General features: G+C 48.9%; 2 protein-coding genes across 5 annotated transcripts in view; both read left to right on the top strand.

Annotated features, from left to right (window-relative positions):
* Window positions 1-5,246, top strand: part of LOC103662655 (UDP-glucuronosyltransferase 1-6-like) — a 75,489-nt gene extending 70,243 nt beyond the window's left edge. For all 4 annotated transcript variants that reach the window (XM_040638765.1, XM_008690308.2, XM_008690307.2 and 1 more), the window contains exons 2-5: window positions 635-766; window positions 1,515-1,602; window positions 1,891-2,110; window positions 4,166-5,246. In XM_040638765.1, the coding sequence (XP_040494699.1) occupies window positions 635-766; window positions 1,515-1,602; window positions 1,891-2,110; window positions 4,166-4,463 (738 nt within the window). In that variant the 3' untranslated portion in view covers window positions 4,464-5,246. The remainder of the gene's footprint in view (window positions 1-634; window positions 767-1,514; window positions 1,603-1,890; window positions 2,111-4,165) is intronic.
* Window positions 5,247-10,768: 5,522 nt separating this feature from the next.
* The window catches only part of MROH2A (maestro heat like repeat family member 2A), a 44,034-nt gene continuing 42,426 nt past the window's right edge, over window positions 10,769-12,376 (top strand). The window contains exons 1-2 of the mRNA XM_040636364.1: window positions 10,769-10,850; window positions 11,054-11,235. Coding sequence (XP_040492298.1) covers window positions 10,769-10,850; window positions 11,054-11,235 — 264 coding nt within the window. The remainder of the gene's footprint in view (window positions 10,851-11,053; window positions 11,236-12,376) is intronic.

Below are 12,376 nucleotides of genomic sequence, written 5' to 3'. Positions count from 1 at the left end.
GAAATCTGACTGTAATAAAAAGCAAGAGCAATCTGTAAGAGGAAAATAGATGTGGAAAAATCTTGGGAAATCTAAAGGATCTCAGAGTTAAGAATATGGCAGTGAGTGATGGGCATTACAGACGGCATGAGATACGAGCCCTGGGTGTTACACTCAACTAATGAACCGTTGAACTTTATATCAAAACTAATGATGGATTATAACTTGGCTAATTGAATTTAAATTAAAAAAATTAAAAAAAAAAAAGAAGAAGAAAGAAAGGCTGCTTTCTCGGGAGACCCTTCCAGCTGCTTGAAGCCCCTGGGAAGTGGATCTGGTCTCACCTCTGATTGCTTTTCCTTTGGAAAATTAGCATACTACCTGGATTCTGCATCTCAAAGAAGAACCCAGGAGACAACTGGATGAGCGGAGGAGTGAGAAGCCTTCCTCCTTTGGGAGGGAGTAAGGGGGGAAGAAAGGCTGTAACATGCACTAATGTTTTGTATCTCTAACACACACACACACACACACACACACACACACACACACATCTCTTTAATTACATTCTTAAGCTGAAGAGATCTGATTCACACCTGAATGTATGCTGTTACCAAAGACGGTGAGAAAAAAATTAACTGGAAATTTCTTGTCCTAGGAATTTGAAGCCTACGTTAATGCTTCCGGAGAACATGGAATTGTGGTTTTCTCCTTGGGCTCCATGGTCTCAGAGATTCCTGAGAAGAAAGCTATGGAAATTGCTGATGCTTTGGGCAAAATACCTCAGACGGTAAGAAGATTCCATACCATTCTATCTTCCCAAGGGTTAGAACCCCAGACTTCTAGTATGATGTTAATCCTATTAGTTGGACTTTCGGTTTGGGTTTCCCTGCCACTTCGCAATTATTAATCCGAAGTTCTTTTTTTGCCATGTCACTCTCAACTACTCTGTTAAACCGTCGTCTACTTCACTTGGGGTCTCATTTTCTCTAAGAAACTCAAAAGTGTACCAGGAGAATTTATTTTATTTTATTAACTCATTTATTTGTAAAGATTTTTTTTTTTAAGTGATCTCTGTATCCAACCAGAGGCTCGAACTTGCAACCCCAAGATCGAGCGTTGCATGCTCCCCTGACTGAGCCAGCCAGGCACCCCAAGGAGAATTTATTTTAAAGATAAAATAAACAGGATAATGTACTTTATAGTGTTTCTTCGTATTACATAGGAGTATTTCCACAAAAAGCTGCTGGTCAGGACACTGGATTCATTTCTTGTATTTCTGCTTCTATAATTCTATATCCATTCACCTTATTAAGTAAACTTCCCCTTGAAGTGCAGAAAAGTGCAAAAACCATAAATGTACAGCTTGATGAATTTGCACAAATACACAGAATGTTACCAGTCCCCAAAGCCTTCCCAGCTGCTACTCCTCCCACCCTCGGCGAGTTATGTTCGTTCAGACGACTCCACGTTCCGGCTACTATGGCAGATGTTTTTGAATTACTGTGTTCTTTAAACGGCGTTCTTGTCTCTGCAAGGTCCTGTGGCGGTACACTGGCACTCCACCACCAAATCTTGCGAAGAACACAAGACTTGTCAAGTGGCTGCCCCAGAACGATCTGCTTGGTATGTGGGCGGGATTTGGTGTGTAGGTCAGACCCTAGTGAAATTAAGAAAGTGGCTTGCGCAGGGCTGTTGTAACGGATTGTTTAGCTGGAAAATATTATGGCCAAAGTATTCCACATTGCTTTTTATCCCGTGGGGCATCTCAACCCACATTGTCCTCTGCAGACTTCTGCAGGAGCCCCATGTGGGTGGCACGGGGTCCTTAGAGCGCTTTCAGAACCGAGACGGGGTCAGACTGTGAAACTCGGTGACTTGACCACTGCCATCCCTCCCTGCTTTGCTTCTCAGGTCACCCGAAGACTCGTGCCTTTATCACACATTCTGGCTCCCACGGCATATACGAGGGGATTTGCAACGGCGTTCCAATGGTGATGCTGCCCTTGTTTGGTGATCAGATGGACAATGCGAAGCGCATGGAGACCCGGGGGGCTGGAGTGACCTTGAACGTCCTGGAAATGACTTCTGAAGATTTAGCAAATGCCCTAAAGACTGTCATCAATGACAAAAGGTAAGAGGAAAGGTACAGAGGAATACTGCCTGTATTTTGGCCATCTCTTTCACAACAAATATTCAAATGTGAAAACAAATACATAAAACCCAATTTATAAGTAAGCTGATTTGGGGATTATTATTACTCATTTTATAAAAGGATGCTTTAATTCCTATGGAACTTATCATTGAAATGATTTTAAGTATTATTTCCCTCGGTAGGATTAGAACTTCAATTTATTAAAAACCATCGTCACCAAGTAGACATCTGATCTGTAAGTTCCTGCAGAGAAAGAAAGAAATATTCCATTATAACAAGCATAGTGTCCATAAGATAAAAATAAACCAGGAGCTTAGAAGTACAGCCCTCCCCAGCTCTGAAGCTTGTGAGAAATGTTGTTCATGGGCATTTGTAAATGGGGTGGGGTCAGGTGATACCCAGACAGAGGCTTATAATAAAAGCAAAGGTAAGTCTGTTCAAATGTGGCTCTGAAAACAACTCAAGAGGCAAAAGCTAGCAGATCAAATGATCTCTGCAGGAAATTCATCGTATTGCTGTCAGGTTCCCTAGTAACAGGCTGGCCAAAACCTTACGGGAAGAAGCGATGGCCAGGGCTGGACTTCGTCCCACAATTAATAGTGTGTGTGCACGTGTGTGTGCGTGCATGTGTGAATGCCTGTGCTTGTGTGTGTGTCTGTGAGAGCGTCAGAAGTCTTGACCCGTGGTTGCTTCATTTTGAAAGAGACGTTGATCAGAGGGACAGATGTGCAAAGACTGGAGTGTGTTCGGATGGGAGGAGACACGCCACAGGGTGACACGGGGAGCCTGGGCAAGGAAAAATGGAGAAACGGGGCGCTCCTGTGTATGGTGCCCAGCTTGTCGGCATCAGGCCGTGCTGTGCCCACGTCAAACGCAGTGAAAACCTGACTTCTCTCCATGTGCGGACCAAACTCATTCCTGAGGTTCGCGTTAGTGGTGCAGTTCTGATCTTTTGTTGAGTGGTACAGACAACTACGCGGAACCTAAAAATGACTGGGTGAAGTTCGCTTATTTTTAAAAAACTTCATCAGTCAGCAAACTTCATCTATTTGCTCGGGAGTCATCTCTGCGTAATTGTGAATCCCCACGTTCCCAACACGCCAAGCTGGGACCTAAAGACAAATGGAAAAATTTTGAACATCAGATGATGCAACCAGGCCATAACAGGTGCTCAATAAATGGTGGATGGACGAATGAAAGTTCTAGAAAATCTATCTTGTTTCAGAGAAGATTTCTATAAAAGGAAGATGTTTAGCAAGACTTATGGCCAAATATTATTATCACAGGATCATAATGTACCCAGATGTAATGACAGGCCTGTTTAAAGACGGCAGTTATCATAATTGCTCCTGAATAAGAGTGTCTTCCTCTGGGCTTTCTCCTCTTTTTCCTTTCTTTCCCCCTCTTTCTCCTCCTCTTCTTCTAGTGCATCCACACTAAGGGGCGAAGCATCTAACCCAGTTTGGAGTTGGATGTTCCGATTCAGCTGTCCGCACTGTCCAAAATCAACAAAAATCTGTTTAGTTGAAGAGGCTGCACAGACACCGCCTCGTGCTAACGTGAGCACTTGGCTGGTGTGATGTGTCCCCAGTGTGAAGTGCCACCACCTTGCACGTGACACTTACAAATCGCTGTTGATTTGGCTAGATGTGATCGTTTAAAACCGTGAAAGGAAAACCGCTCATTGATTCTGACACGCCCTTTTCTTTTATTTCTTTTCTTGTAAAAAAGTATCTAATTTCCTACAAAAATACCAAGAAAAAGAGAAGAAAATAGGAAGCAAGTTTCAAATAATTTAATATTATAATTGTGGCTTCTAGTTTCCTTTCTACATTTTATTTTTAATTTCAGGGATAAAGACCATTTAGTGTGTGTGTGTGTGTGTGTGTGTGTGTGTGTGTGTGTGTTTTCTGTCTGTAGTGGAAACACATTTGCTCTACCAAGGTTAGCCTTCCCAACCATAGCAAGCCTAAAGGGAGGATGCTTCACGGAGGCCAGCATTCCAGACACTCACATAACTGTCTCTGTGTTTAGCTATAAGGAGAACATTATGCGCCTCTCCAGCCTGCACAAGGACCGCCCCATCGAGCCCCTGGACCTGGCTGTGTTCTGGGTGGAGTTCGTGATGAGGCACAAGGGGGCTCCGCACCTGCGCCCCGCAGCCCATGATCTCACCTGGTACCAGTACCACTCTTTGGATGTGATCGGCTTCCTCCTGGCCGTTGTGCTGGGGGCTGTCTTCATCGCTTACAAGTGTTGCGTCTTGGGCTGCCGGAAGTGCTTTGGGAAGAAAGGACGGGTCAAGAAATCTCACAAATCCAAGGCACAGTGAGAAGTAGCTGGGAAATGAGATGACCCAAAGTTGCAACCAGAGGCAACGTTAAGTTCATGTTTTGCTTATTAAAGAAATACTTAGCCCTGAGTGAGATACCCCTGAGTGTTTTTAAAAAATAAAAACAATCTAATTGCTAGTCACGCCTACAGGTAGAGACACCTGAATGGTTTCTGCCTCCTCTAGTCTCTTTGATCGGGACCACCCATGTCATCCTTCCAATGAATGGCCAAGAGGGTCGGACAGGTGTCTCCTGCACTTTGCATTACTTTTCTTACTTAGAAGTGAGGCCTGTTTGGGGAGGCACAGGTTTCAGAGGTCCCCCCGCCCCCACCCTGCCACCTGGGAGGACGGTTCTAACATCATCGTCTGGCTTCTGTAGTTCCTTCACCAGTGACAGCAGGTCCTAACTTATGCTCCTGCTTCACTGATGTCACTTTGTGCATCTGAAGAAGGAGACGTTTGTTTATTCCCGGGGCCTGGTGCCTTGTACTTGAAATAAAGGAGGGACATGGGAACTTTTGAGAACGGTGTCTGATTTCTGACTTTAAGGAAAAGAATGATGTGTAAAATTGATGAGTGAGGTGTTCAAGAGGATAATCATGGCTTAATCATGGCTTGTGGCAAATGGATCTCATTTGAGAAAAACCCAAAGTAGAGTGTCTCACAAATGTATTTTCTCGGATGTTTTCCACAACTGAGAGCATTAATAAATTCATGTAAATTATATTTCTCAGGCATTCTTCTCTTCATTGTTGTTGCATTTCTGGGTTAGCTACATGTGCTGATTGCAAAAATAATATATGATTACGACAGAAATTAGGAAAATATAGAGGTGCACACATACGCACACAAGAAAATAAAAATCTGGTAATCATCTTCCTCAGAAATGACCAGTTACTATTTTGGCAAATGCATATACTTATAAAATACTGCAGCTACACCAAATATATCTAGCACTTTCTAACACTCTTTTCCACTTCACTCTACTGGGAATGCCCTCCCCACACTTTTCTATAATATTTAATTCATTTTTAGTGGCCAAGAAGTAATTATTGCATGGATATGGCAGGATTTATTTAACCAAGACTTCTGGGGGGATTCACTTCTATTTTCTTCTGTAAAAGAGCCCTCCTCGAATAGCCCAGTGGCTAGGTCTTTGCGCATCCTCATGACCGTGTCCATCAACTCGATGGTTCTCTGAGCCTGGGTTCCCTTGAGGCAAGGATTCCAGGGCAAGTAGCTTATTTGGTAAGTGAAGGAAATCCTGACATGGGAGTGGGACCGGGAGTGAGGGCCTCCAAGAAGCTGCGCTCCTGTGGGCGGCTGGAGCTGAATCCCTCTGTTGACGCTGGGGGCCAATGTAAGACGCCAGACTTATCCCACCCTAGTGAGTTGCAAAGTCCTGACTCTCTGCGCACTAGCCCTGTCCGTGACCGGCTGCCCCCAGGTCGTGTTAATTTCCCTTCGCTTCCAGTCGGCCACAAGGGCAGGCAAGGGGACCCTACAAGCCAGAAAGAGCCCTCGGGAGAGAAACTGAGGTGTGGCGTTGGAGGGGGGCCCTTGGGCACTAACACGGAAAGACACAGGGATCTGGGTGGGGCACCGCAGCATTGCTACGCTGGGCAGATGGCTTGAGTTATTCCCAAACTGCACGCCGAGACGTGCTGTCCGTGTGTGGGGAGAGCCCGTTTCCTGCACCCTCTTTGGTGTAAAGTAATATCTCGAAGGAAAGTATCCGTTGGTAGATGAACAGTGGGATCTTGTTTTAAATTTTTTTTTTGAGATTTATTTATTTTAGAGAGAGAAAGAGGGAGAAAGAGAGGGCCAGCTGAAGGAGGGGCAGAAAGAGAGGAAGGGAGAGACTCTCAGACTCCCCACTGAGCACAGAGCAAGGAGCCCAATCCAGGCCTTGATCTCATGACCCTGAGATCATGACCTGAGCCAAACCAAGAGCTGGACACTCAACCGACTGAGCCACCCAGGCGCCCTGGGGTCTTGTTTTAAATGTGCCTTTATTACTGTTATTACTTCAAAGGTTGATTTTTTTTTTTTTAAGCTCATGAGGCATTTGTGTCTCTTTTTTGGAGAATATTCTTGCCTGTCTTCCTAGGGGGTTTATTACCGTGAGGATTGTTCAGAATTTACTGCATTAATGAGAATATCCTTCTGACCTGTGCTGTATTTTCTCCACTTGTTTCGTGCCTTTAATTTTGCTCACACTTTGTGTGTTTGTTGCTTTGTGCTTTATGTTACATGTAAAAGTTTTTAATGTGTAGGCTTCAGACTGGAGCTGGGGTCACGTGGATAGCTAGTTTCTCCTGACCCCAACCCCATTTAGTCCGTCCCTTGGCTGCTTTTTGTTCACTCCAGATCCCTCCCCACATCTTTGAGCCCTGCAGGGACTCACGGACTATGTCCACCATCCTTCAAAGCCCTTCTTGGTCCGTCCAGGGACCAGCTCCCGGCTTCACTGCCCCGGCTCCCTGCCGCCCCCACTCTCTGGACCTGAGCTGCTCTGGCCTCCACTAGCTTGTGCTCCTTCACACTTTTATTTTTCTGGACCCTATGTCCTCTTGTTGGGATATCCTAAGCAAAAAGGGGGTCTTTTTGTAAGGAGGGAGACTTCCTAAGGACGTGGAGTTCATGGAGGGCCTCAATGGTGCCAAGAGGGGCCTCTCTTGCCTGGCCCTGTCCCCGCACACTCTGGGTGCCTGCCCTACTCTTCCTTCTCTTCTTGGCCTTGTCTGCTCCTCAGTCCCCAAGATCCCACAGGACCGTGGAAGACCGACCAGATTCTTTCTTACCCAGAGGGAAGAATCTGATTGGTCCAGATCAGGTGTCCACTCCTGGTCATCCAATCAGGAACGTTGAGGGAGGGATTGCACAGGGAAAACATGGCTGTGGGGAGCCATATCTGGTCAGGGAAGAGGGAGCCTAGTGAGCTGGGGAGATACTCCCAAATGTGTCCACTACATATACATTTTGTCCATTTTTTCTACTTCCTGCCTTGGCACTTTCATGTGTTTAAGCCCACAGGTTTCTACAATTCCATTTTTTCTTATTCTCAAGGTAGTTCCCGTAGAAGGGGGGAAGCTCGTAGAGTGACAGCACATAAGAGTGACTGACTTCGTGAATGGATTGTATTGGAGTCAAATATTATTGTCCTAATCTGAAGAAAAAAAAAACCCTGACCTGAAAAGTATTTTTATTTCAGAAAACCAAGCCGAACCCACTTCTTTCTCCTTGATCCCATCATCTCAGTGTCTTCTCTGGGGCATCTCACTTTTTCCATGGCTTACACACTCATTTTGTATGCAACCAAAAAAATGGCCCCTTTCTCCAGCCCTCCTGAGAGCCACGCCCTTCATGAGGTGGCTTTGCAGCTCTTCCCATTGAGAGGAGGGGTCTATTTCCCCACTCTCTCGAGACCTGGCTGGCCTGTGACCTGCGTTTGGCTAGTAGCATGTGGCAGAGCGGGCGGGTGGCAGTTCCAAGTCGAGGCCCCAGGAGGCCTTCATGTTCCTGCTCACTCTCTTGGAAGCCCGCCTACCTGCTGTGAGAACAGCCCGGGCTAGCCCTGCCGCGGGACAGACGTGGGCTGTGAGAACAGCCTGGGCTAGCCCTGCCGCGGGACAGACGTGGGTCCCAAGCACCCCAGCTGCTTCAGCCAATAGCTAGCCAGCTGGCAGAACCACCAGCCTGTGGGAGGCCATCCGAGACCAGCCAGCCTTTGCCCAGCCCACCAGCTGACTGCACATGTATGAGGGACTCCATGGCTGGAAATGGCCCAGATCAACAGGACCACCCAGCTGACCCGTAAATGTATGAATAATAATAATAAAGGGTTGATTTCAGTCGTTAAGCGTTTAGGTGGTTTGTTACGCAGCAATAGCTAACTGATACATTCTGTGCTAGCTCTAAATCCACAATCTCTCATGTGCTGGGTCTTCAGACTGTCAGAGGACACAGGTGTCCTAGCCACCTCTATATCCCTTCTACACGGACAGCTATGCCAGCTGCACACAACAGGCAGGTAGGTAGGGTCCGTGGAATGGAATGGCAACCATGTCACCGAGTGATCTCTGAAGGAGAAGAGCAGGCCGCCTGAGGGGAGTGGGAGGAGGTAGGGCAGAGGTAGCTATGAAAGAGGGGCAGGTGATAACTGTCTTCTTGTGCCTGTTCCATATTGGTCAATATGTCACCAAAAGGCAGGGGGAGGAACAATGCAGGAATTTTAGGGGGAAGAAGAGTTTGGCACTATGCCAGGGCAGCTTGTTTTCCAAGCATCCAGCTTCAGTGAAGTAGAAATGGGCTAGGAAGGGTCATGAACACCCTGGTATCAGAGGTGTCCAAGCAGAGGCTGAGGAACTTCCTCTCGGGACAGTGGGCAACCTTTGAGGGGGAATTTTAACTAAGCAGTCTTGGACCTAGGTGGCTCTGAGTCTGGTTCTGTCACCCTGTGATGCATAGAAAGGTTTCCAAAGGCCATTAGCTCATTGCTCAGACTCTTGATCTGGCCTGTCTCACAGCTACAACTGACAGGGAAATCCTTGGGCCCCACTTTTGGTTCAGGGAAACAGAGTTCCTGACCTCTCACCTGTCCTTCAGGTGCTTCATCTCCTGAGTATTCTGCCAGGGGGAACCCCTTTCCCCGCCTTGTAATTTGTCCAGTCCTCTTACCAGGACCCCTCTGTTGCCCACCCCACCCCAGCTGCCCTGACCACATCTTCCCTTCCTGAGGTCCCATGACCACAAGTTGGAAGAGGTCACTGAGAAGACGTGACTGCCAGTTGACCCGTGAGCTGGGCCTGGGAAATTGGAGGCTCCCCATCCCTCTCCCGTCCTTGGAATGAGGGTTCTGCTTGCCTTTCCCACTCCCAGAGGCTGCTCCAAGGACACAGCCTTGAGGTGCTGTTATGGTGTTGAGGCCGCCGGCCTTGTTGCTGCCCAGGAGAATCGTGGCATGTAAGTTCTCTTGCTGATTAAAACTGCCACCTACCAACCTTTCTTGGGTCTCTCCCTGCCCTCTGAGTGCAAGGGGCCAGTCTCAAGTTTCACCCAGGAAGCTCCCGTGGAGCTTGCAAACTGACGGTGCATCCCCAGGGGACTTGGTAGCAAATCGTGCCCACTGCCACCAGGCCCCTTTCCCAAACAGGCCACCATACTTCACCACACACATGGGTAACAGAAACGTTTAGTGACAACATAATGTGACCTTTTAATGTCAGGGCCCTGTGCGCTCCTCAAAGCCCTCACTCGATAAAGACTCAGGAAGGCAGTTAGATCTCAAAGTTCCAAGGGTCTGCGACCTAACGGTGATGATTCTAATGAAACCGTCCCACCCAGTCAGGGGACCCGTTCGTCACCCACATTACGACTGAGAAGCCAACTGTTCTTCTTCTTCGACAAACCCTCCTGCTATTGTCCACATTACCATTGATGTGTATTAGGCAAAGAACGGGGCTTTTTCTTGCGGTGTATTTTTGTTCCATCCAGGAGAGGACTCCGAGGAAAGGTCAGTATTTAGGTCCCAGAGTAGCTCTTTAAAGGATTCTCAGGAGGGCATGAGCACAGGACGGATCTGGGAGTGTTCAGGCCTCCATTTTGACGTCCGTGTTGTTTGCCAAGCCTTAAGAAGCTGCTCATGTTGCAAGAGCCCCTGAGAGGAGCCATGAGGGCAGCTGAGGTGGGTTTCTCATTAATCATTAGTTTTCAGTGTCAAGAGAAGAGAGCGGAAGGGCCCTTCTTAACAAAATGTATTAGTCAGCTACTGCGATATAACAAATGACATCGACTTAGTGGCTTAAAACAACACCCATCTATGATCACACAGCTTCCGTGGCTGAGGATTCAGGGTGGGGAGGGCCTCACAGGCTGCATTCAAGGTGTTGATGGGACCACGTCCTTTCTGGAGCTCGGTTCTCTTCCAAGCTTATGCAGTTGTGGGCAGAATCCAGTTCCTTGTGGTTGTAGGACTGAGGCCCTCAGTTTCTTGCCAGGTGGCCCCTTCCACAGGCAGTTTGTGTCACACTGTGACATGTAAACTCCATGTCAAGCCTGGCGAGAGACTCCCTCTCTAGTCCGCTGAGCTAGGGTTTTGTCTGAGATCCTGTGACCACGGGAATGGCTTCCCGTCACCCGTGCCACGGTCCACTGCTTAGAACATGGGGCTAACCAAGTCACGGTTCCGCCCACACTCAAGGGGAGAGGGTTGTACAGGGCGTGACTCACTGGGGTCATCTCAGGGTGTGTTGGCACACCAGCTATGTTACAAATTCGGTCTTAGAGGAACTGAGGCAGAGATGACAGAAGCAGCCGTAGACTCAAAGGAGGACCCGTCAGAGGAAGCGGAGGACCTGGAACCTCTGGAACCAGACGACAGGGGTAAGGAAGTCAGCCCCACCCCTGCATTCCTGCTCCCCCCGCCCCCCCCCCATCCTGGCCGCCAGCTGTTTGGGGGCGGGTCCCAGCCTCGGTCTCAGTTTCTCCCTCTGCACGGTGGACAGGGAGGCCCGGCTCAGTCATGGGGCAGGTGGAGCTGGGCACGGGAGCCCTCTCAGCACCACACCTGTGCCACCTTGTCTCAGGTACTTTCCAACAAGTCACGAACCTTCTCAACATCATGGACAGCGGGTCAGCAAAGACGGACGCTGCCGGGGCAGGTCCGGACATGCGGAAGACGCTGGCCTCGGTGATCATCACGGAGAAGGCCACCACGGAGCCCTCCGTGGTTCTGCACGCTCTCATCCGCTGCCTGCAGGTGCCGGAGGTAGGGCCCGCTCGCCCCCGGCCGCCCCGTCGAGCCCAGCACCTGCGGCTGCTCGGCGTGCGTTGCTGACTCTGGCGAGCCTGGGGCCCGGTGCTGGGGCACAGAGCCGGGCGAGCCTGCGAGGTTTGAGGTTCGTACTCGGAGGACCCATGAGGGCCTGGGGCTTTCGTAATTGTTAAAAGCTGCCTTATTTTGCCCGTGGGTTCGGGAGCCGTTGTCCTCGGGCGCGTGGACTTAGTTGCAAAGGTGTTGAGCAGGACTGAAGCAGGCTGGACACTACCAGAGCTGGATGCCAGGTCGGCTTGGCCGGTGGGAGACCAGCTGGGGCTTGGGCTGCAGCGGTGGGTGTTGCAGGGAGTGACAGTGATGAGGTTGTGGGATACAGGTGAGGTTCAGTGGGGTGCAGTCCGGAGCCGATGACCAAGAAAGAATTCTTGAGGCGTCTTTGGTGCAAAATGGTGGTTTATGAAAGCGTGGGGACAGGACCCGTGGGCAGAAAGAGGGGCTGCCCCAGGTTGTTAGGGGTGGCTGATTATATACTATGGGGTTGGGGGAGGTAAGGAAAAAGGGAGGTTGCAAGAGAGTACTTTCATATGTTAAAGAAGACTCACAGGACACTGGAGGCCTTGCCATTGTCCAGTTAAGACTGTTTTTCCCTCTAGCAAGGCGTTAACGTTAAGATGGTTGGGAACTTCCTGGAGGCTGCAGATTATAAGGACATTTAATTGTATCTACATTCCCTTCCGGAAGCTAGGTTAGTGATAGAAATGCTTTGTTCCTGTAAACTGCCAAGACATTTGTAAACTGAGGGAGAATCAAGTCTTGCAGGGGTGTGGTCTCTATAGGTTAACTGTTTCTTTGTCCTTTAGGGCAGCCGGCTGTGCCTGAGGAATGTCACAGACACCCCGTGGCGGGGAGGGGGGGTTGCGGGGTGTCAGTTTCTGCCTTGTCCTCAGCTTGCCCTCTGTTCCCTCATCAACAGGAAGGGTAATGGGAAGTCAGGGTGAGCCTTGTAAGACAGGGCAGAGTTTGGATCAGAGCCTCAGAATCCCCCTGGAGAGCTTGTAAAAAACGCAGATCACTGAGCCCCGCCCTGAGACTTGCTGATTCAGTAAGGTCTGGGGGGATGGCCCGAGAATCT

The sequence above is a fragment of the Ursus maritimus genome, unplaced genomic scaffold (genome assembly GCF_017311325.1).
Source record: "Ursus maritimus isolate PB19 unplaced genomic scaffold, ASM1731132v1 scaffold_1, whole genome shotgun sequence".
Lineage (NCBI taxonomy): Eukaryota > Metazoa > Chordata > Mammalia > Carnivora > Ursidae > Ursus > Ursus maritimus.
This window is presented reverse-complemented; position numbering and strand designations above follow the sequence as displayed.